Source organism: Carcharhinus amblyrhynchos, chromosome 11 (assembly GCF_965287045.1).
Source record: "Carcharhinus amblyrhynchos chromosome 11, sCarAmb.v2.hapA, whole genome shotgun sequence".
NCBI lineage: Eukaryota > Metazoa > Chordata > Chondrichthyes > Carcharhiniformes > Carcharhinidae > Carcharhinus > Carcharhinus amblyrhynchos.
Genome location: NC_137334.1, coordinates 23,808,042 through 23,830,645, shown reverse-complemented (window position 1 = coordinate 23,830,645; position 22,604 = coordinate 23,808,042). Strand labels below are relative to the sequence as shown.

Below are 22,604 nucleotides of genomic sequence, written 5' to 3'. Positions count from 1 at the left end.
GTTGTTATTCCAAGTCACAAAATAACAAACTCTACTCACCTCTCAACAATTTCTGTCTTCTTGACATACATACATAAATTCTACAATAACTAAACAAAGTATTTAGTCAATATATTCGTGTAAGCTTATATGATCATATAAGCTTATGTACTTACAACAGCAGTGGGCAATCCTGCATCTACTCTATCCTGCAAAACAAAAAGTAAAAACTTTAACTGTGGCAAAGTCTCATCTCACTAACTGGCTGCTGTACTCAAAATCCACCTCGTTTTTCAAATCAGTTAACATTGATGAGGCAAAGTCCGAGCACCAGACAGGAAAATGCACAAATTACATTAGATATAAGATCTAATAGGACAATAATTTTCTATCAAAATAATAAGTGAGATTAATGGTGCTGACTGCTATTCACGCATAACATAGCTTTCTGATAGCATGCCTCAATCTATCTGCTGCTCAAACCTACATCATGCCCTTCTACCTCCAGATTCAACTGTTCCTAGCCAACCTCAGTAAACTTCCGTTTATCCTTATCCTGATCTTCGTCAAACACCCTCATCCATCACTCCTGTTCCCATTGATTCCACTGGGTTCCAATGCCTCCAATCCTGCATCCTGCATTTGCATCCTGGAGTGAAATGAAGTTCATGGCCATGCCTCTTATCTCTGTAGCCCTCTCCAGCACAAGGAGTCCCTTTGTGAGGACGCTGCTGTATTTGGGTCTCTTGCACATCATTTTGCCTTCCTCCAAACACTGATAGAAATGCCCTCTTTGACCCAACAGTTTCAAATCTCTCCCCCAAGTTCCTCCATCTCACCATCTAAACAATTAAGGCCCCCTGAAAACCCACCTCATGGACCAAGCATCACACTGAACATCTTCGTTCAGCATCCATATCAGATGATATCTCTGTGAAGTATGCTATACTTCGAATCCCTACAGTGCAGAAGGAGACCATTCAGCCCATTGAGTCTGCACCGACCACATCCCACCCAGGCTCTATTCCTGTAAAACCCCACATATTTACTCTACTAATCACCCTGACACCAGGGTCAATTTAGCTTGCCAAATCAACCCTAACCCACATATCTTTGGAGTGTGGTAGGAAGCCAGAGCACCCGGAGGAAACCCACGCAGACATGGAGAGAATGTGCAAACTCCACACAGACAGTGACCCAAGCTGGGAATCGAACCCAGGTCCCCGGCGCTGTGAGGCAACAGTGCTAACCACTGTGCCGCCCCTGCTGCAATGATTTTCTATCTTAAAAGAACATTACAAATGAAAATTGTTGTGGATGGTGAACTGGAGTCAGCATTCTACAATGTGGCTGCGCACAGCGATGTCCCATAACCACTGCAGCACTCAAGGCAATTGTGCTTTTCTTTTTGATGACATGCCTGTGAAGCATTTCGGGATTTGTTTTCATCTTAAAGGCTCTTTATAGATGCAAGCTGCTCTTCATCTGGTCCATAAAAATAAAATCAGCGGCTCGCATTTAAGACTCAACTGAGGAGGAATTTCTTCTCTCAGAGGGTCGTTAAGTCTTTGCAATTTTCTACCCCACAGAGCAGGGGAGGATGGCACATTGAATATATTCGAGACTGAGTTTAGAAAATGGAGATGAGGCCACAATAACAGATCAGCCATGATCTCACTGAAGGTGAAGCAGACTCAGTGGGATGAATCATCTACTCCTGCTCCCATCTGTTATGACCTTCACCCTGACCTGGTCTTGTCTCTCTGAGTCATTGCAAACTTGCTAACAGGTTATCCTAATTGTATCTCTCAGGCATTGCAAGGACATAGCAGCAATCTTCCCATCTGGAAACCAGGCAACAGTCAGAAAACAACCAGAAACATTAGACCTCTAAATCCCTAAATGCATTTTGCAGCAATCAATGTTATAGGCCATTTAAGTACAAGATGGTTTTTCAATACAGTTTAGTATGACACTCCTACTGAGACAAGAAAATAGCCATCATGGCCAGCATCCTCTTGTACTTTTATTGAAGCAGGAACCAAATGTTATTTAGCCAAAAGATACAATAACGGTGTGCCTGTCACCATCACAGGAAATATTTAAAACACTTGCTGAGAATATACTTACTGCCGCAGACACAACTTGTGCAGAAACTCCTTTGAGCACCGACCGTCGAACGACCGAACCGTGGATGCTGGGGCTCACGTCCGAAAATTTTTTCCTTCTGGATAATGCCATTGGTTAATAAGGGAGAGGAGGGAAAAGAAACTGTAAAGGATGCATCTTCTTACCCTCACCTGGTTCAGTTATTACCACACTAACATAGCCAAGTACATCTTAATCTAGATCTTTTGAAGTCACTCAGAAACAACCAAGACTGGTCAAGAGTTGGAACTGCAGAAGTCAATATAATTTCAGCTGATTCCACCATTGAAGTTATGATATAATCCTTTGTTAAGTACAATAGAGCTTTGTTAACTCATGGCTGCCATTAGCATTACTGAGCTTAGAATAGAGTCAGCATTGGCCCTTTGACCCAACTTGTCCACGCCGCTTTTTTTTATAAAATACTAAGGTAGTCCCAATTGCCTGCATTTGGCCCATATCCCTCTATATCCATGTTACCACGTAACTGTCTAAATGCTTTTTAAAAGACAAAATTGTACCCGCCTCTACTACTACCTCTGGCAACTTGTTCCAGACACTCACCACCCTCTGTGTGAAAAAATTGCCTCTCTGGACATCTTTGCATCTCTCCCCTCTCACCTTAAACTTCTCGCTTTAGAGTCCCCTCCCTTTGGGCAAAGATATTGACTACCTAACTGATCTATGCCCCTCATTATTTTATAGACCTCTATAAGGTCACCCCTCAGCCTCCTATGCTCCAGAGAAAAAACGTACCAGTTTATTCAGCTTCTCCTTATAACTCCAACCATCAAGTCCCGGTAGCATCCCAATAAATCTTTTCTGCACTCTTTCTAGTTTAATAATATCCTTTCTATAATAGGGTGGCCTGGACTGCACACAATATTCCAACTGTAGCCTTACCAATGTCTTGTACAACATTGTTTTTATTCACATTCTCAAAGTAGATTTTCTACTGAAAAACAGAAGGCATCAAACTGCCAGGATGAAGTCGAGCTAACTGTCAAGAAGAGTGGCTTAATGTTACTTTTTTTAAATACCAACAATTATTTCATGTGGTATGTCATCCAATGTGTTATAAAAGACCATTGTCAAATACAATCATGGAGAAGGCAGGTAATACTGGAAATGTATAACTTATTAAAGATAACTACATCATTATTATTTTAACACATATTTGTGCTTGTGAGAAACTCACCAATTGTATTCCAGGCTCAGAATCAAACTCATTTCCAGGTGCTGATTATTCTAAATAAAAACCATTATCCCAGATGATGCACGGCAGCACACAGTGGTTAGCACTGCTCTGCCTCACAGCTCCAGGGACCCGGGTTTGATTCCGGCCACAGGTAGAGTGTAGAGTTTGCACATGCTCCCCGTTTCTGTGTGGGTTTCCTCCGGGTGCTCCGGTTTCCTCCCACACTCCAAAGATGTGCAGGTTGGGTGGATTGGCCAAGCTGAATTGACCCTAGGGTCAGGGGGATTAGCGGGGTAAATGTGTGGGGTCACAGGAATAGAGCCTGGGTGGGATTGTGGTCAGTACAGACTCGATGGGCCAAGTGGCCTCCTTCTGTACTGTAAAGATAGTATGATGTTAACCATGTGAACCCGTAGATAAGGTCACAGTATTTGACACACGATATTTATTATTCCAATATATATCTGATCCATTGCTTATATCCTCACTGTCCATTGACTGCATCAGAGCCCCTCTATTAACTTGCTAGATCATTCCTTGCTGAAGTAGAGGGAGTAAGTAAATGAGAGAGACTGCAAATCAACACAAATGCAGTAAAACAAGAATCAGGGCAAGGCCAGTAAGTTTACCTTAAGTGGAAAGTGTTCCCCCAGAACTGTGTATACTTTTTAATTTTGTTTATTGATTGAAAACACTTGGATATTCCCTGTAGACACTCACCGTTTTAAATTTGTCCTGTCCCCACTGTCGGAACTCGCAAGGGACGAGGTTTCACCTGAATGTGTGTCAATGTTATCCATGTTCAAGAGGATCGGGTCCTCCAATATAAATGATTCATCTTCATCTTCTGTCTGTTTGGGAAGGGGTATCACAGAAAGGGGAGAGAAACACAAAGTAAAGTAAAAGTTTATTTATTAGCGTCACAGGTAAGGCTTACATTAACACTGCAATGAAGTTATTGTGGAATTCCCCTTAACACCACAGTCCAGTGCCTGTTCGGGTCAATGCACCTAACCAGCACGTCTTTCAGAATGTGGGAGGAAACTGGAGCATCTGGAGAAAACCCATGCAGGCACAGGGAGAATGTGCAAATTCCACACAGACAGTGACCCAAGCCAGGAATGGAACCCAGGTCCCTGGCGCTGTACAGCAGCAGAGCTAACCCACTGTGCTACCATGCCACCCCAGATTTTACAATCTGGGTAACTGCTTGCCATTAGTTTCCTTTATTTGCTCACAGGATGTGGGTGGTTGGGGGGGTGTCACTGGCAAATGGGTCAATATTTATTCCCTAACTGCCTGTGAGAAGGTGAGGTGCCTTCTAGAACACAGGTCAGTGGCTTGCTGGACTATTTCAGAGGGTAGTTGAGAATCAAACTAAATTGCGGTGGTCTAGAGTCACACGTAGGCCAGAGTGGGGAAGGATGGCAGATTTCTTTCCCTAAAGGCTATGAACTAAATGGGTTTTTACAACAATCGACAATGGTTTCATGGTCAACATTACTGAGAGTAGCTTTATAAACCAGATTCAATATATTGAATGAAATTCCCCCAGCTGCCATGGTGGGTTTTGAACTAAAATCTCTGGATCATTCAATTCAAGTCTCCGCGTTATGAGCCCGTAGCCACAATGCTACTCTATCCTTACCATAGCCCTTATTCTTATCTTGTAGCTCAAAAGGTACACAAAAAATGAAAATCATCCTTTTTTTTATCTGCCTTCCTAAATGGGCGGCACGGTGGTTAGCACTGCTACTTCCCAGCTCCAGGGACCTGGATTCGATTCCAGGCTTGGGTCACTGTCTGTGTGGAATTTGCACATTCTCCCCATGTCTGCGTGGGTTTCCTCCCACAGTCCAAAGATGTGCGGGTTAGGTTGATTGGCCATGCTAAAGTTGCCCCTTAGTATCCTGAGATGCTTAGATTGAGGGATTAGTGGGTAAAATATGTAGGGATATGGGGGTAGGGCCTGGGTGGGATTGTGGTAGGTGCAGACCCGATGGGCCAAATGACCTCTTTCTGTACTGTAGGGATTCTATGATTCATGAAATTGTGTCAGAAACAGTTTAAGATAAGGTACAATTCATTACGTGCAAACCAGGAAACAGGGAAAGAACAGAAATAAAGAGGAGGCAATGACATAAATACAATCATGAAACATTATGAATCAATAGTATGAAAATTGGTATTCTTCACAAGATAGAATTATAAAATCCATACGGTGCAGAAGGGGGCCATTCAACCCATTAAGTCTACACCAACTCTCCGAAAGAGTATCTCTAGCCAGGCCCTCCCTCTGCTCTGTACCTGTAACGCCACAAACTTATCCTGCTAATCCATTTGGCCTGCAAATTTTTAGACACATTTTTGGCAATTTAGTATGGCCAATCCACCTAACCTGCACAGCTTTGGACGAAGGGGGAAACTGGAAGAAACCCACGCAGACACAGGGATAATGTGCAAACTCCACACAGACAGATACCCAATGCCGGAATCGAACCGGAATCCAAAAAGTTCCAGAGATGTAGAGGAGAGGATTGCAAACATGATCCTGGATAGGTGCGAAAGTAACAGGGTAGTTGTTATGGGGGACTTTAACTTTACAAATATTGATTGGAAAAGCTATGGTTCAAGCACGTTAGAGTGGTCAGTTTTTGTCCAATGTGTGCAGGAAGGTTTCATGACACAGTATGTAGATAAGCCAACAAGAAGTGAGGCTACATTGGATTTGGTACTGGGTAATGAACCAGACCAGGTGTTGGACTTGGAGGTAGCTGAGCACTTTGGTGATAGTGACCACAATTTGGTTACGTTTATCTTAGTGATGGAAAGGGATAGGCATATACTGAAGGGCAGAAGTTATAGCTGGGGGAAAGGTAATTATGAGGCTATTGGGAGAGATTTAGGATACGTAGGGTGGAGTAGGAAATTGCAGTGGCTGGGAACATTTGAAATATGGAGCTTATTCAAGGCACAAGTCCTTGATAAACATGTACCTGTCAGGCAGGGAGGAAGTGGTCGAACGAGAGAACCATGGTGTACTAAGGAAGTTGAATCTCTGGTGAAGAGGAAGAAGGAGGCTTATGTAAAGATGAGACGTGAAGGCTCAGTTAGAGCACTGGAGAGTTATAAATTAGCCAGGAAGGAGCTAAAGAGAGAGTTAAGAAGAGCTAGAAGAGGACATGAGAAGACTTTGGCGGATAGGATCAAGGAAAATGCTAAAGCTTTCTACAGGTATGTCAAGAATAAAAAATTGGTTAGGGCAAGATTAGGGCCAGTCAGAGACAGCAGTGGGAAGTTGTGCGTGGAGCCTGAAGAGATAGGAGAGGCACTGAATGAGTATTTTTCGTCAGTACTCACGCAGGAAAAAGTCAGTATAGTCGAGGAGAATACTGCGATACCAGGTAGTAGACTAGATGGGATTGAGGTACATAAGGGGGAGGTGTTAGCAATTCTTGAGAGTATGAAAATAGACAAGTCCCCTGGGCCGGATGGGATTTACTCTAGGATTCTCTGGGAGCTAGGGAGGAGAATGCAGAGCCTTTGGCTTTGATCTTCATGTCGTCATTGGCTACAGGTATAGTGCCGGAAGACTGGATGATAGCAAATGTTGTTCCCTTGTTCAAGAAGGGGAGTAGAGACCATCGTGGGAATTATAGACCGGTGAGCCTTACTTCTGTTGTGGGCAAAGTTTTGGAAAGAATTATAAGGGATAGGATTTATAATCATCTAGAGGGAAATAAATTGATTAAGGATAGTCAACACGGTTTTGTGAAGGATACGTCGTGCCTCCCAAACCTTATCGAGTTTTTTGAGAAGGTGACCAAAGAGGTGGATAAGGGTAAGGCAGTTGACGTTTAACAAAGCGTTTAATAAGGTTCCCCATGGCAGGCTATTGCAGAAAATGCAGATGCATGGGATTGAGGGTGATTTAGCAGTTTGGATCAGGAATTGGCTAGTTGATAGAAGACAGAGGGTGGTGGTTGATGGGAAATATTCAACCTGGAGTTCAGTTGAGGGAGTTGAGCTATGAGGAGTGGCTGAATAAACTAGGCTTGTACTCGTTAGTGTTTAGAAGAATGAGGGGAGATCTCATTGAGACATACAAGATGATGAATGGGATGGATAGGATAGAGGTGGAGAGGCTCTTCCCGCTCAGAAAGGACAGTAGGACTAGGGGGCACAGCCTCAAGATAAAGGGGGGGCGGTTTAGAACGGAGTTGAGGAGGAACTTCTTCACTCAAAGGGTGGTGAATCTCTGGAATTCTCTGCCCGTTGAGGTGGTGGAGGCTGCCTCGCTAAATATTTTTAAGACGCGGGTTGATGGGTTTTTGATAAGCGAGGGGATTAAGGGTTATGGGGAGAGGGCGGGAACGTGGAACTGAGACACGACAGATCAGCCATGATCTTATTGAATGGCGGGGCAGGCTTGAAGGGCTGGATGGCCTACTCCTGCTCCTATTTCTTATGTTCTTATGTTCAGTTACAAGTGGTGTACCTCAAGGATCTGTTTTGGGGCCACTGCTGTTTGTCATTTTTATAAATGACCAAGATGAGGGTGTAGAAGGATGGATTAGTAAATTTGCTGATGACACCAAAGTTGGAGGAGTTGTAGACAGTGAGGATGGAAGTTACAGTTTGCAGAGGGACATAGATAAGCTGCAGAGCTGGGCCAAGAGGTGGCAAATGAAGTTTAATACGGAAAAGTGTGAGGTGATTCACTTTGGTAAGAGTAACAGGAGTACAGAATATAGGGCTAATGGAAGGACTCTTAGTAGTGTTGACAAGCAGAGAAATCTCGGGGTACATGTGCATAGCTCCCTGAAAGTTGGCACCCACACTGAAAAGGTTGTTAAGAAGGCAAACGGTGTGTTAGCTTTTATTGGTAGAGGGATTGAATTTCGGAGCCATGAGGTCAATTTACAACTGTACAAAACTCTGGTGCAGCTGCACTTGGAGTACTGCGTACAGTTCTGGTCGCCGCATTATAAGAAAGATGTGGAGGCATTGGAAAGGGTGCAGAGGAGGTTTACCAGGATGTTGCCTGGTATGGTGGGAAGGTCTTATGAGGAAAGGCTGAGGGACTTGAGGTTATTTTCATTAGAGAGGTTACGAAGTGACCTGATTGAGGCATACAAGATGATCAAAGGATTGGATAGGGTGGACAGTGAGAACCTTTTTCCTCGGATGGTGATGGCTAATAAGAGGGGACATGGCTTTAAATTAAGGGGTGGTAGTTATCGGACGGATGTCAGAGGTAGGTTCTTTACTCAGAGGGTAGTAAGGGCGTGGAATGCCCTGCCTGCAGTAGTTGTGGACTTGCCAACTTTAAGGGCGTTCAAATGGTCAGTGGATAGGCATATGGATAACATTGGAATAGTTTAGGTTAGAGGGTCATTAGATTGGTTCCACTGGTCGGCGCAACATTGAGGGCCGAAGGGCCTGTACTGCGCTGTAATGTTCTATGTTCTAACCTGGGTCCCTGGCACTGCAAGACAACTGTGCTAACCACTGTGCCACCGTGCTTCCTATATTTACCAGATCAGATATATACAAGTTTATGACACAAAGGATGGAGAGATAAGGGTTTTTCTGACCACTTACACATATTATCTTCCCAGCTATGCATATCATTAACAATGAATCAATGGTGTTCTTCTTTGACAATGCAAGTGGAAGGTGAACAATGCTCAATCCAACCAGCATGGCATCAAAGCCACGGTATTACTGTTTAACTACATTAATTACAAATTACATTTGTGCCATAGAAGTGCCAGGCAATGACCGTCTCCAACAAGACATTAACATCACTAAATTCCCCCACTAAAAACTTCCAGGGGGGGTTAGCATTGACCAGAAACTCAACTGCTCCAGCCATACAAGGCTTACCTCATTCAATATGCTTTCTAGGGTAGGTGGTGTATCGACTTGGGGAATATCAAACTCCTTGTCATCAATCTGTGTGGAAATAATTGAGAGAATGATTTTTTTAAAAACGTAGTCACTCGTGAATAATCTGATGACATGTAAAGCACAAAGAGGGTCAGCAAATACTGACTGTTTTGTAATGGATTAAACAGTGCTTTTTGACACTATTTACAAACAGTCAGATTAGATGGACCACAGGATGGTGTGTCCTTTTCAAATGTGCACTAGGTGGACCCCCGTGACCACACACCCCATCTCCTCTCCCACTCCCCACAAATAGTCCATCAACAGAAAAATCTACTTGAAGTTCACCTTCAGGAACAACACAATTTCAAGAAAGCATTTTTTTTTTATTCATTCCTGGGACATGGACATTGCTGGCTGACCAGCATTTATTGCCCATCCCTAGTTGCCCTTGGAGGGCAGTTGAGAGTTAACCACATTGCTATGGCTCTGAAGCCACATGTAGGCCAGACCAGCTAAGGACAGCAGATTTCTTTCCCTAAAGGACATTAGTGAACCAGATGGGTTTTTCCGACAATCGTTTCATGGTTATCAGTAGATTCTCAATTCCAGGTAATTTTTTATTGAATTCAAATTGCACTATCTGCCATGGCAGGATTCGAACCTGGGCCTCCAGAACATAAGTTGAGTTTTTAGATTAATAGTCTAGCGATACCACTCGGCCACATTTTTTCCAACGTGGACATTGTTCAGGAGTTCTGAACACAATCACTGCCCGAGTACACTGAAAAAAATTTGTCTCCCTATAAATGCCAAACCTGCCCTAGGTATTGGTTAATGCAAATGGATGATGCCAGGAACATCTCTCCCTCAATGTCACTGTGGAAGCCTTGACCAACAGCAGCACAGCTGAGATTGGGAATTCAGTCCGAAAGCTCCCAGGACACAAATCCATCTTTCTCTATTCAATGGTGCAATACTTTACAGTCCCAACATAATCTACCACCTGGACAAAACTGGATTGTCAGCCAATATATAACACAAATCATACAAGACACTTCACAGGCACCTGTAAAATGTAAGCTTCATTTTGACCTGCTAGATTCATCATGTATTGTATTTCTGCATTGCTTGTGGGAATAGAACTTAGGCCAGTCTAACCACGATGATCTATCTCCCATCTGCTGTGCATTGTAAAGAATAGCCCCTCATGAACAATTATACGCAACAAATGAATTCAAGCACTCAAACCATTCTTTAACCCAGGATGATGTCCTTGCTGAGATTCAGTAGGATGGTCCACAAATACAAAATGTGTTTTTTGGAATCAAGCATTCTGTCAATTGCAGTGGAGTGCATCCTACAATGACCAGATCTCAGTGCATATTATAATGCCAGCTTGGCCTGCTCAGTGGCAAATCGCATTCACACCATGCAAATATCAGCCAGTGACCATTTCCAATGAAAGAGAGTCTAACCACCTCCTCCCAATATTCAATAACATTACTATCACCCCAGTAATGATGATAGTCTCCATTTGCCAGAAATGTAACTGGACCTGTCATATAAATGCTGTGGCCACAAGAGCAGATCAGAAGTTGAGAATTCTACAGTAAGTAACTCACCGTCTGACTCTCCAAAGTCTGTCTACTATTTACAACGTGAAGATGCCAGCGTTGGACTGGGGTAAGAACAGTAAGATGTCTCACAACACCCGGTTAAAGTCCAACAGGTTTATCTGGCAGCACACGCTTTCAGAATGTTGCTCCTTCTTCAGGTGAGTGAAGAGTTCACAAACAGAGCATAGAAAAACACATACTCAATATACAAGATAAGGTTGGTTTGCGAGTCTTTACAGGTAACCAAGTCTTAAAGGTACAATGTGAGCAGAGACAGAATTAAGCACAGGTTAAAGATTATGTCTGTCTCCAGCCAGGATAGTTAGTGAGATTTTGAAAGCCCAGGCACATACTGGGGGTTACAGATAGTGTGACATGAACCCAAGGTCCCAGTTGAGGCCATCCAAATGTGTGCAGAAGTTGACTATCAGTTTCTGCTCAGCGATTCTGTGTTGTCATGTGTCGTGAAGGCCACTTTGGAGGATGCTTACCCGAAGATCAGAGGCCGAATGCCCGTGACTGCTGAAGTGTTCCCCGACAGGAAGAGAAAACTCCTGCCTGGTGATCGTCAAGCGGTGTTCATTCATCCGTTGTTGCAGCGTCTGCACGGTCTTGACAATGTACCATGCCTAGGGACATTCTTTCCTGTAGTGTATCAGGTAGACAACGTTGGTTGTGTCACAACAGTATACACCGTGTACCTGGTGGTGTCCTCACGTGAGACGATAGCATCCGTGTCGATGATCCGGCACATCTTGCAGAGGTTGCTGTGGCAGGGTTGTGTGGTGTCATGGTCACTGCTCTCCTGAAGGCTGGGTAGTTTGCTGCGGACAATGGTCTGTTTGAGGTTGTGCGATTGTTTGAAGGCAAGAAATGGGAGTGTGGGGATAGCCTTGACGAGATGTTCATCTTCACTGATGACATGTTGAAGGCTTCAAAGAAGATGTCATAGCTTCTCATCTCCAGGGAAGTACTGAGTGACATCTGACATGAGAAGATCATCCACCAGGTACACAGTATGCACTGTTGCGACTCAGCCAACGTTGTCTACCTGATTTGCTACAGGAAAGGACGTCCCTAGGCATGGTACTCTGTCTGTCATGTCCCTCCTCAACTCAGTCCTAAATCTGCTTCTCCTTATTTTGAGGCTATGCCCCCTAGTTCTAGTTTCACCTGCCAGTTTAGGGTGAAAGCTGGAGAAATGGAGCATCATGACGTTATCCATGGGCTTGCGGTACAGTGAAGTGCTGAGGTGACCGTCCTTGATGGAGATGCGCATGTCCAAGAAATCTAAACACATTAAAGAAGCCATCCCCTACAGACAAGCCCTCCGTATACACAGGATCTGCTCAGTTGAGGAGGATCGCAACAGACACCTCCAGATGTTGAAAGATGCCCTCATAAGAACAGGATATGGCACTCGACTCATAGATCGACAGTTCCGACGCACCATAACGAAAAACCACACCGACCTCCTCAGAAGACAAACATGGGACATGGCAGACAGAGTACCCTTTGCCGTCCAGTACTTCCCTGGAGCGGAGAAGCTATGACATCTTCTCAGAAGCCTTCAACATGTCATCGATGAAAACGAATATATCACCAAGGCCATCCACGCACCCCCACTGCCTTCAAACAAACACACAACTTCAGTAAAGTTGTGGCAGTAAACTACCCAGCCTTCTGGAGAACAGTGACCACGACATCACATAGCCCTGCCACAGCAACCTCTGCAAGACGTGCGGGATGCCATCATCTCACGTGAGAACACCATCCACCAGGTACATAGTACATACTCTTACAACTCAGCCAACTTTGTCTACCTGATATGGTGCCAAAAAGAATGTTCTGAGGCATGGTACATTGGCGAGACCATGCAGACGCTACAACAACAAATGAATGAACACCACTTGACAATCACCAGGCAGGGGTGTTCTCTTCCTGATGAGGTATCAGCCTAGTAAACCTCCTCTGCCCTCCCTCCAAAGTGCATTCAGCTCCTTTATCAGGTGAGTGGACAGCAACACTCCGACAGTTCATGATTCCAAATAAACCTGTTGGACTTTAACAGGTGAGACTTCCTACTGTTCCCACCCCAGTCCTAAGCCGGCATTACCGCATCCTGACTTGGAAATATATTGCCGTTCCTTCACTGTCGCTGGGTCAAATTCCTGGGACACCACCCCAAACAGCAGTACGTGTGTGCCTATACCACACAGGAACTGTAGCAGGTTCAAGAAGGCAGCTAACCACCATCTTCTCAAAGGCAATTTGGGATGAACAATAAATCCTGGCCCAGCCAGTGATGCCCATACCCAAGGAACAATCATTTTAAAATGAATGAAGTAAAGTTCCAATTAGACAAACCTAATCTGAGGAAAAAGGAACCATAATAGATGTTAACTGAGGCATGTGTAAATATCTGGAAACAAACAGATTGATTACTCTAAACGATTAATTCAGTCACTGGAATTGTAGGTACATTGTGGGATTCGGCTCTTAAACATGGAACGGTAAAGGTCTCATTCACAAAACTCAATAAAGTTGCATTACTATTAGAGGTCTTAACATCAGGAATAGCGTTTATAATCAGTAATGAAGTAGTCAAATTACACACCTTATACAATGATAACATCAATAGCCGAGGAGTAAAATAGTTCCACTGAATTTGCAGCAGTTCCTTAAAGTTGTAGCTACACTGCTTTGTCTGAGAACCACATAGCCCAAACAACAGCACAGCCAAAGACCTGAAGCTTACACTTGGCAGATTATAGATAGAGTATGGGACACGTTTGGCTCTGCACTGCAGTGGGTAGAGACTTCAGTTTAATTTTATTTATTAGTGTCACAAGTAGGCTTACATTAACACAACAATGAAGTTACTGTGAAAATCATCTAGTCACCACACTCCAGCGCTTGTTCGGGTACATTGAGGGAGAATCTATCGTGGCCAATGTGCGTCTTTCGGATTGTGGAAGGAAACCGGAGCACCCGGAGGAAACCTGCGCAGGCACAGGGAAAACATATAGATTCCACACAGACAATGTTCCAAGCCGGGAATGAAATCAGGGTCGCTGGTGCTGTGAAGCAACAGTTTTAATCATTGCACCCCCTCCTTTAGTGAGCTAGCTTGAAGCTCATGGCCTGGATTCTCCAATCTCATTCACCTCGCCGTCCCTTCCAGTGAGAACAGAAAATTTGGCATTCAGCCAAAACTCTATTCACTGCAGTGGAACTGGAGAATCATTTACCTATTTGCTTTAGGATGTTTCTCCACGAGCCTACACAACATTAGGTTCACAATAACATCCAGTTCTATCTCACCTACCAAACCCATTCATTGGATCTGGTTTGTCAATTTGCCCATCCAAAATCCAAAACAAATGAGAAATTTCATTCAGCTTAATATTGGGCAGCATGGTGGTTAGCACTGCTGCCTCACAGGTTTAATTCCGGCCATGAATGGCTGTCTGTGCAGAGTTTGCATGTTCTCCCTGTATCTGCATGGGTTTCCTCCACGTGCTCCGGTTTCCTCCCACACTCCAAAGATGTGCGCGTTAGGTAGATTTGCCATGCTAAATTGCCCCTAAGCGTCAGAAGATGAGCAGGGTACATATGTGGCTTATGGACATAGAGCCTGGGTGGAATTGCCGTTGGTGCAGGCTCAATGGGCCAAATGGCCTTCTGCACCGTAGGATTCTACAATATTGGGACGAATCGGTCCACATCTCGAAATCTAGCCACCAACTCCATCCCACATCCCTGCCACTATGTGAGGTTGAACAAGTCTGTTTGCAACCTTGGCATCATTTCTGATCACCTTCTAACCCCACATCCAAGCAATCCCAACAGTCTATGTCCACCTGCTTAACATTTGCCATTTTACCACTGTCACAGCTCACATGCTGCTGAAACTCTCATCTATAAGTTGTTGCCTCCAGAATGGACTCATCCAAAGCATGCTAGGCCAGCTTTCCAAACTTGAACTAATCCAAAAGGTTACAGTCCTGTCCTAAATCATACTATATCCTATTCAGCCATTACATCACTGCTCGTTGACCCTCTCTGGCTCCTAGTCTCAGCACCACCCCAATTTTAAAATGTTCATCCCTGCTTTCAAATTCCTCCATATTTCTGGAAGCGCAGAACAAAACTAACCCCCACAATCCACTGCGAGATCTGCATTCCTACAATTCTGGTAAGGCGCATATCATCGATTCCAATCTCTCCACTGTTACCAGTAGCAGCTTCCCAGGCCCCAAACTAATTATGTGCCTTTGTGATCCTTCACCTCTCCATCTCTCTTTCCTCTTCAATAGCAGTCTCTGAGTTATAATTAGGCTTCTTATATATTTCATTCATCCGAAGTGTTTTCAGCCCTCAGGACACACCAAATGGTGGCACACAAGCACAAGAACACACACAACAACATAGAAAACAACTGTGAAAGTGAAACTTTAAGAAACCAATTTATGCTGGGAATACATCAAGACGTGAAATACACCAGCTTCACGATGTTCTGTAGAAGGGTCACACAGACTCAAAATGTTAACTCTGTTGCTCTCTCTGCAGATGCTGCCAGACTCGTTGAGTTTATTCAACATTTTCAGTTTTTATTTCAACATGACACCTTTGCTGAGTTGCACTGCAGGCCTGTCATCCAACACTTTCACCCAGAACAACAACAATCTGCATTCATGCAGCACCTTTAATGTGCATCATGAAGCAACAAATGACATTGAGCCATGTAATGACATATTAGGACAAATGGAGATTTTAACGGGCATCTTAACAGAAGAGAGGTGGAAATGTTTAGCAAGGGAATTCCAGAGCTTGGGACACAGGTAGCAGAAGATGTGGCCAGCAATGGTGGAGCGAGGAAATGATGTGGATGTGCCGGCGTTGGACTGGGGTAAACACAATAAAAAGTCTGACAACACCAGGTTTTAGTCCAACCGATTTATTTGAGAGTAAACGCACAAGCTTTCGAGGTTTCCCCCATTCACCTGACAAAGAGGGAAACCTCGAAAGCTTGTGCGTTTACTATCAAATAAATCGGTTGGACTAAAACCTGGTGTTGTCAGACTTTTTACGGAGCGAGGAAAATCAGGGAGGTCGGTCCTCCGGGGTGGGGGTGGGGGCGGGATCGGGGGTCCAGGCTGAGAACATAAGAAGTAGGTGCAGGAGTAGGCCATCTAGCCCTTCGAGCCTGCCCCACCATTCAATAGGATCATGGCTGATCTGGAGTGGCTCAGTTCCACCTTCCCGCTTTCTCCCCATAACCCTTAATTCCCTTGCCTATCAAAAACCTATCTACCCGCGTCTTAAATACATTTAGCGAGGTAGTCTCCACCACTTCAACGGGCAGAGAAATCCAGAGATTCACCACCCTTTGAGTGAAGAAGTTCCTCCTCAACTCCGATCTAAACTGCCCCCCCTTTATCTTGAGGCTGTGCCCTCTAGTCCTGTTGTTCTTTCTGAGCGGGAAGAATCTCTCTACCTCTACCCTATCCATCCTCTTCATTATCTTATACGTCTCTATAAGATCCCCCCTCAGCTTTCTAAACTCCAACGAGTACAGACCCAGTCTATTTAGTCTCTCTTCATAGTCCAACTGCCTCATCTCCGGTATTAGCCTAGTGAACCTCCTCTGCGCTCTCTCCAAGGCCAAAATATCCTTGCGCAAGTGCAGCAACCAAAACTGCACACACTACTCCAGCTGCGGCCTCGCCAGTGCCCTGTACAGTTGCAGCAAGACGTCCCTGCTTTTATATTCTATCCCCCTCGCTATAAAGGCCAGCATCCCATTCGCCTTCTTGATCACCTGCTGCACCTGCAGACTGGGTTTTTGCGACTCATGCACAAGGACCCCCAGGTCCCTCTGCACCGTAGCATGCTGCAGCTTTTCGCCCTTTGAACAGTAATCCCTCCTACTATTATTCCCGCCAAAGTGGATAACCTCACACTTGCTAACATTGTACTCCATCTGCCAGGTCCTCACCCACTCACTCAGCCTATTTGGATCCCTCTGTAGACTTTCCACACCCTCTGCACAATTTGCTTTTCCACTCATCTTTGTGTCATGAGCAAATTTCGACACCCTACACTCAGCCCCCTCCTCCAGATCATCTATATAAATGGTAAATAGCTGAGGCCCCAGCACTGATCCCTGCGGCACTCCACTAGTTACCAACCGACAATCAGAATAGCACCCATTGATACCAACTCTCTGCCTCCTATTAGACAACCAATCCTCTATCTACGCTAACACCTTACCCCCAACTCCATGCCCCCTAACCTTCTGAAACAACTTTTTTGTGCGGCACCTTATCAAACGCCTTTTGAAAATCGAGAAACACCACATCCACCGATTCCCCTCTGTCTACCACACTAGTCACATCGTCATAGAATTTCAATAAATTCGTCAAATACGACTTCCCCTTAACGAATCCATGCTGTGTCTGCTCTATCAAACAATTCTTCTCTAGGTGCCTCGCTATTTCTTCTTTGATGACGGATTCAAGCATTCTTCCAACTACAGATGTTAAACTAACCGGCCTATAATTCCCTGCCTTTTGTCTGCTACCTTTTTTAAACAGTGGCATAACATTAGCCGTTTTCCAATCTTCCAGCACTTCCCTGGAATCCAGCGAAGTTTGGTAAATAATCACTAAGGCGTCTACTATCACCTCTGCCGTTTCCTTCAGAACCCTGGGATGCATTCCATCTGGTCCTGGGGACTTGTCCACCATCAGTTCCGCTAGTCGATCAAGCACTACCTCTCTAGTGACAGTAATCACATTCAGGCCCTCAACTCCTACCATCCTTCTATCTTTAATATCCGGCAAATATTCGCGTCCTCCTCCGTGAAGACCGAGGCAAAAAACTTATTTAAGGCCTCAGCCATTTCCTCATCTCCCATCACTAAATTCCCCCTCTCATCCTCTAAGGGTCCAACATTCACTCTAGCCAGCCTCCTCCTCTTTATATATTTGTAAAAACTCTTACTGTCCTTTTTTATATTTAGTGCTAGTTTAGCTTCATACTCTATCCTTCCTTTCTTTATCAACTTCTTAGTCAATCTTTGTTGATTTTTAAACCTCCCAATCTACTCGCCCACTACTTTTAGCCACTCTAAATGCATCAGCTTTTAGTTTAATACTCTCTTTTATTTCCTTCAATAACCACGGCTGATTATCCCTTCTCCTACGTTCCTTCTTTACCATTGGAATATATTTCTGCTGAGCACCGAAAAAGATCTCCTTAAAGATCCTCCACTGTTCCTCAGCAGTGCTACTGGCCGATCTGTTCCCCCAATCTACATTGGCCAATTCCTCTCTCAACCTATCGTACTCCCCTCTGTTCAAACAGAGGACACAGGTTCGGGACTCTACTTTCTCATCCTCCATCTGCATCAAAAACTCAACCATACGAGGGCGGGAGCGGGGGTCCAGGCTGAGGGCGGGAGCGGGGGTCCAGGCTGAGGGCGGGAGCGGGGGTCCAGGCTGAGGGCGGGAGCGGGGGTCCAGGCTGAGGGCGGGAGCGGGGGTCCAGGCTGAGGGCGGGAGCGGGGGTCCAGGCTGAGGGCGGGAGCGGGGGTCCAGGCTGAGGGCGGGAGCGGGGGTCCAGGCTGAGGGCGGGAGCGGGGGTCCAGGCTGAGGGCGGGAGCGGGGGTCCAGGCTGAGGGCGGGAGCGGGGGTCCAGGCTGAGGGCGGGAGCGGGGGTCCAGGCTGAGGGCGGGAGCGGGGGTCCAGGCTGAGGGCGGGAGCGGGGGTCCAGGCTGAGGGCGGGAGCGGGGGTCCAGGCTGAGGGCGGGAGCGGGGGTCCAGGCTGAGGGCGGGAGCGGGGGTCCAGGCTGAGGGCGGGAGCGGGGGTCCAGGCTGAGGGCGGGAGCGGGGGTCCAGGCTGAGGGCGGGAGCGGGGGTCCAGGCTGAGGGCGGGAGCGGGGGTCCAGGCTGAGGGCGGGAGCGGGGGTCCAGGCTGAGGGCGGGAGCGGGGGACCAGGCTGAGGGCGGGAGCGGGGGACCAGGCTGAGGGCGGGAGCGGGGGACCAGGCTGAGGGCGGGAGCGGGGGACCAGGCTGAGGGCGGGAGCGGGGGACCAGGCTGAGGGCGGGAGCGGGGGTCCAGGCTGAGGGCGGGAGCGGGGGTCCAGGCTGAGGGCGGGAGCGGGGGTCCAGGCTGAGGGCGGGAGCGGGGGTCCAGGCTGAGGGCGGGAGCGGGGGTCCAGGCTGAGGGCGGGAGCGGGGGTCCAGGCTGAGGGCGGGAGCGGGGGTCCAGGCTGAGGGCGGGAGCGGGGGTCCAGGCTGAGGGCGGGAGCGGGGGTCCAGGCTGAGGGCGGGAGCGGGGGTCCAGGCTGAGGGCGGGAGCGGGGGTCCAGGCTGAGGGCGGGAGCGGGGGTCCAGGCTGAGGGCGGGAGCGGGGGTCCAGGCTGAGGGCGGGAGCGGGGGTCCAGGCTGAGGGCGGGAGCGGGGGTCCAGGCTGAGGGCGGGAGCGGGGGTCCAGGCTGAGGGCGGGAGCGGGGGTCCAGGCTGAGGGCGGGAGCGGGGGTCCAGGCTGAGGGCGGGAGCGGGGGTCCAGGCTGAGGGCGGGAGCGGGGGTCCAGGCTGAGGGCGGGAGCGGGGGTCCAGGCTGAGGGCGGGAGCGGGGGTCCAGGCTGAGGGCGGGAGCGGGGGTCCAGGCTGAGGGCGGGAGCGGGGGTCCAGGCTGAGGGCGGGAGCGGGGGTCCAGGCTGAGGGCGGGAGCGGGGGTCCAGGCTGAGGGCGGGAGCGGGGGTCCAGGCTGAGGGCGGGAGCGGGGGTCCAGGCTGAGGGCGGGAGCGGGGGTCCAGGCTGAGGGCGGGAGCGGGGGTCCAGGCTGAGGGCGGGAGCGGGGGTCCAGGCTGAGGGCGGGAGCGGGGGTCCAGGCTGAGGGCGGGAGCGGGGGTCCAGGCTGAGGGCGGGAGCGGGGGTCCAGGCTGAGGGCGGGAGCGGGGGTCCAGGCTGAGGGCGGGAGCGGGGGTCCAGGCTGAGGGCGGGAGCGGGGGTCCAGGCTGAGGGCGGGAGCGGGGGTCCAGGCTGAGGGCGGGAGCGGGGGTCCAGGCTGAGGGCGGGAGCGGGGGTCCAGGCTGAGGGCGGGAGCGGGGGTGTTCGGGTTCAGGGTGAAGGGGGGGTTCGGGTTCAGGGTGAAGGGGGGGTTCGGGTTCAGGGTGAAGGGGGGGTTCGGGTTCAGGGTGAAGGGGGGGTTCGGGTTCAGGGTGAAGGGGGGGTTCGGGTTCAGGGTGAAGGGGGGGTTCGGGTTCAGGGTGAAGGGGGGGTTCGGGTTCAGGGTGAAGGGGGGGTTCGGGTTCAGGGTGAAGGGGGGGTTCGGGTTCAGGGTGAAGGGGGGGTTCGGGTTCAGGGTGAAGGGGGGGTTCGGGTTCAGGGTGAAGGGGGGGTTCGGGTTCAGGGTGAAGGGGGGGTTCGGGTTCAGGGTGAAGGGGGGGTTCGGGTTCAGGGTGAAGGGGGGGTTCGGGTTCAGGGTGAAGGGGGGGTTCGGGTTCAGGGTGAAGGGGGGGTTCGGGTTCAGGGTGAAGGGGGGGTTCGGGTTCAGGGTGAAGGGGGGGTTCGGGTTCAGGGTGAAGGGGGGGTTCGGGTTCAGGGTGAAGGGGGGGTTCGGGTTCAGGGTGAAGGGGGGGTTCGGGTTCAGGGTGAAGGGGGGGTTCGGGTTCAGGGTGAAGGGGGGGTTCGGGTTCAGGGTGAAGGGGGGGTTCGGGTTCAGGGTGAAGGGGGGGGTTCGGGTTCAGGGTGAAGGGGGGGTTCGGGTTCAGGGTGAAGGGGGGGTTCGGGTTCAGGGTGAAGGGGGGGTTCGGGTTCAGGGTGAAGGGGGGGTTCGGGTTCAGGGTGAAGGGGGGGTTCGGGTTCAGGGTGAAGGGGGGGTTCGGGTTCAGGGTGAAGGGGGGGTTCGGGTTCAGGGTGAAGGGGGGGTTCGGGTTCAGGGTGAAGGGGGGGTTCGGGTTCAGGGTGAAGGGGGGGTTCGGGTTCAGGGTGAAGGGGGGGTTCGGGTTCAGGGTGAAGGGGGGGTTCGGGTTCAGGGTGAAGGGGGGGTTCGGGTTCAGGGTGAAGGGGGGGTTCGGGTTCAGGGTGAAGGGGGGGTTCGGGTTCAGGGTGAAGGGGGGGTTCGGGTTCAGGGTGAAGGGGGGGTTCGGGTTCAGGGTGAAGGGGGGGTTCGGGTTCAGGGTGAAGGGGGGGTTCGGGTTCAGGGTGAAGGGGGGGTTCGGGTTCAGGGTGAAGGGGGGGTTCGGGTTCAGGGTGAAGGGGGGGTTCGGGTTCAGGGTGAAGGGGGGGTTCGGGTTCAGGGTGAGGGGGGGGCTCGGGTTCAGGGTGAGGGGGGGGCTCGGGTTCAGGGTGAGGGGGGGGTTCGGGTTCAGGGTGAGGGGGGGCTCGGATTCAGGGTGAGGGGGGGCTCGGATTCAGGGTGAGGGGGGTGTTCGGGTTCAGGGTGAGGGGGGGTTCGGGTTCAGGGTGAAGGGGGGGTTCGGGTTCAGGGTGAGGGGGGTGTTCGGGTTCAGGGTGAGGGGGTGTTCGGGTTCAGGGTGAGGGGGGGGTTCGGGTTCAGGGTGAGGGGGGGTTCGGGTTCAGGGTGAGGGGGGGTTCGGGTTCAGGGTGAGGGGGGGGTTCGGGTTCAGGGTGAGGGGGGTTTGGCCTCTGGTTCCAGTCCACCCCTGTTGTTCGTGCCGCTAGGCCCCAAAGCCTGGGGCTGGAGTTAGAGCCGGAGCTCGGGCCTCCTACTCACCCCCTCCACCTCGGCCAGGTTGAGCTGCGAGGACGCCGAGGCCAAGCTCCGGGTCTCAGGCGACTCCATCCTCCGACCGGCAGCGGGCTCCAGGCTCCAGCCGCCCCTCGGCCAGTCCCTGCCCCCGGATCCACCCTCCGCCAATCAGCAGTGCCCGAGCTCTGCCCTCACCACGGCAACCGTCCACCTGGCTGACTGACAGGCTCTGTGGCCAATCAGCAACGACGGGCGGGGGCTACATGGGTGATTGACAGCGTCTGGCAGCGCTGAGGTGCAAATGGGATTGTGGAGGGACAGGAGAAATCTCACAGGTTAAAGTCCAACAGGTTTATTTGGTAGCACAAGCGACAAGCATTCGGAGCGCTGCTCCTTCTTTAGGTGAGTGGGAGTTGTGTTCACAAACAGGGCATATAAAGACACAAAGTCAATTTACAAGATAATGGTTGGAATGCGATTGTTTGCAGGTAAATAAGTCTTAAAGGTACGGAGAATGTGAGTGGAGAGAGATTAAGCACAGGTTAAAGAGATGTGTATTCTCTCCAGCCAGGACAGTTAGTGAGATTTTGCAAGCCCAGTCAAGTCATAGGGGTTACAGATCCTGTGACATGAACCCAAGATCCCAATTAAGGTCGTCCTCATGTGTCTTCATATGACAACGGATGAATGAACACTGCTCCACAATCGCCAAGCAGCAGTGTTCTCTTCCTGTTTGGGAGCACTTCAGCAGTCACAGGCATTCACCTCTGATCTTCAGGTAAGCATTCTTCAAGGCGGCATTCACGATACACGACAATGCAGAATCGTTGAGCAGAAACTGATAGCCAAGTTCTGCACACATGAGGACAGCCTCAACTGGGGTCTTGGGTTCATGTCACACCATCTGTAACCCCCAGGACTTGCCTGGGCTTACAAAACCTCACTAACTGATCTGGAGGTGGGGCGGGCTGTTAACGCGCAAATAAATGCGGCGTGCAGGAATGGAACGGCGATTCTTATGGGGGATTTCAATCTACATAT

The 22,604-nt window shown here is 49.1% G+C and overlaps 1 protein-coding gene across 2 annotated transcripts in view; it reads right to left on the bottom strand.

Moving 5' to 3' along the window:
- vps8 (VPS8 subunit of CORVET complex) overlaps window positions 1–21,700 on the bottom strand; it is a 599,989-nt gene extending 578,289 nt beyond the window's left edge. For both annotated transcript variants that reach the window (XM_080198763.1, XM_080198764.1), the window contains exons 1-5: window positions 21,588–21,700; window positions 9,215–9,283; window positions 4,046–4,176; window positions 2,110–2,206; window positions 156–188 (exon numbers count right to left, since the gene is read on the bottom strand). In XM_080198763.1, the coding sequence (XP_080054889.1) occupies window positions 156–188; window positions 2,110–2,206; window positions 4,046–4,176; window positions 9,215–9,283; window positions 21,588–21,656 (399 nt within the window). In that variant the 5' untranslated portion in view covers window positions 21,657–21,700. The remainder of the gene's footprint in view (window positions 1–155; window positions 189–2,109; window positions 2,207–4,045; window positions 4,177–9,214; window positions 9,284–21,587) is intronic.
- Window positions 21,701–22,604: the final 904 nt, after the last annotated feature.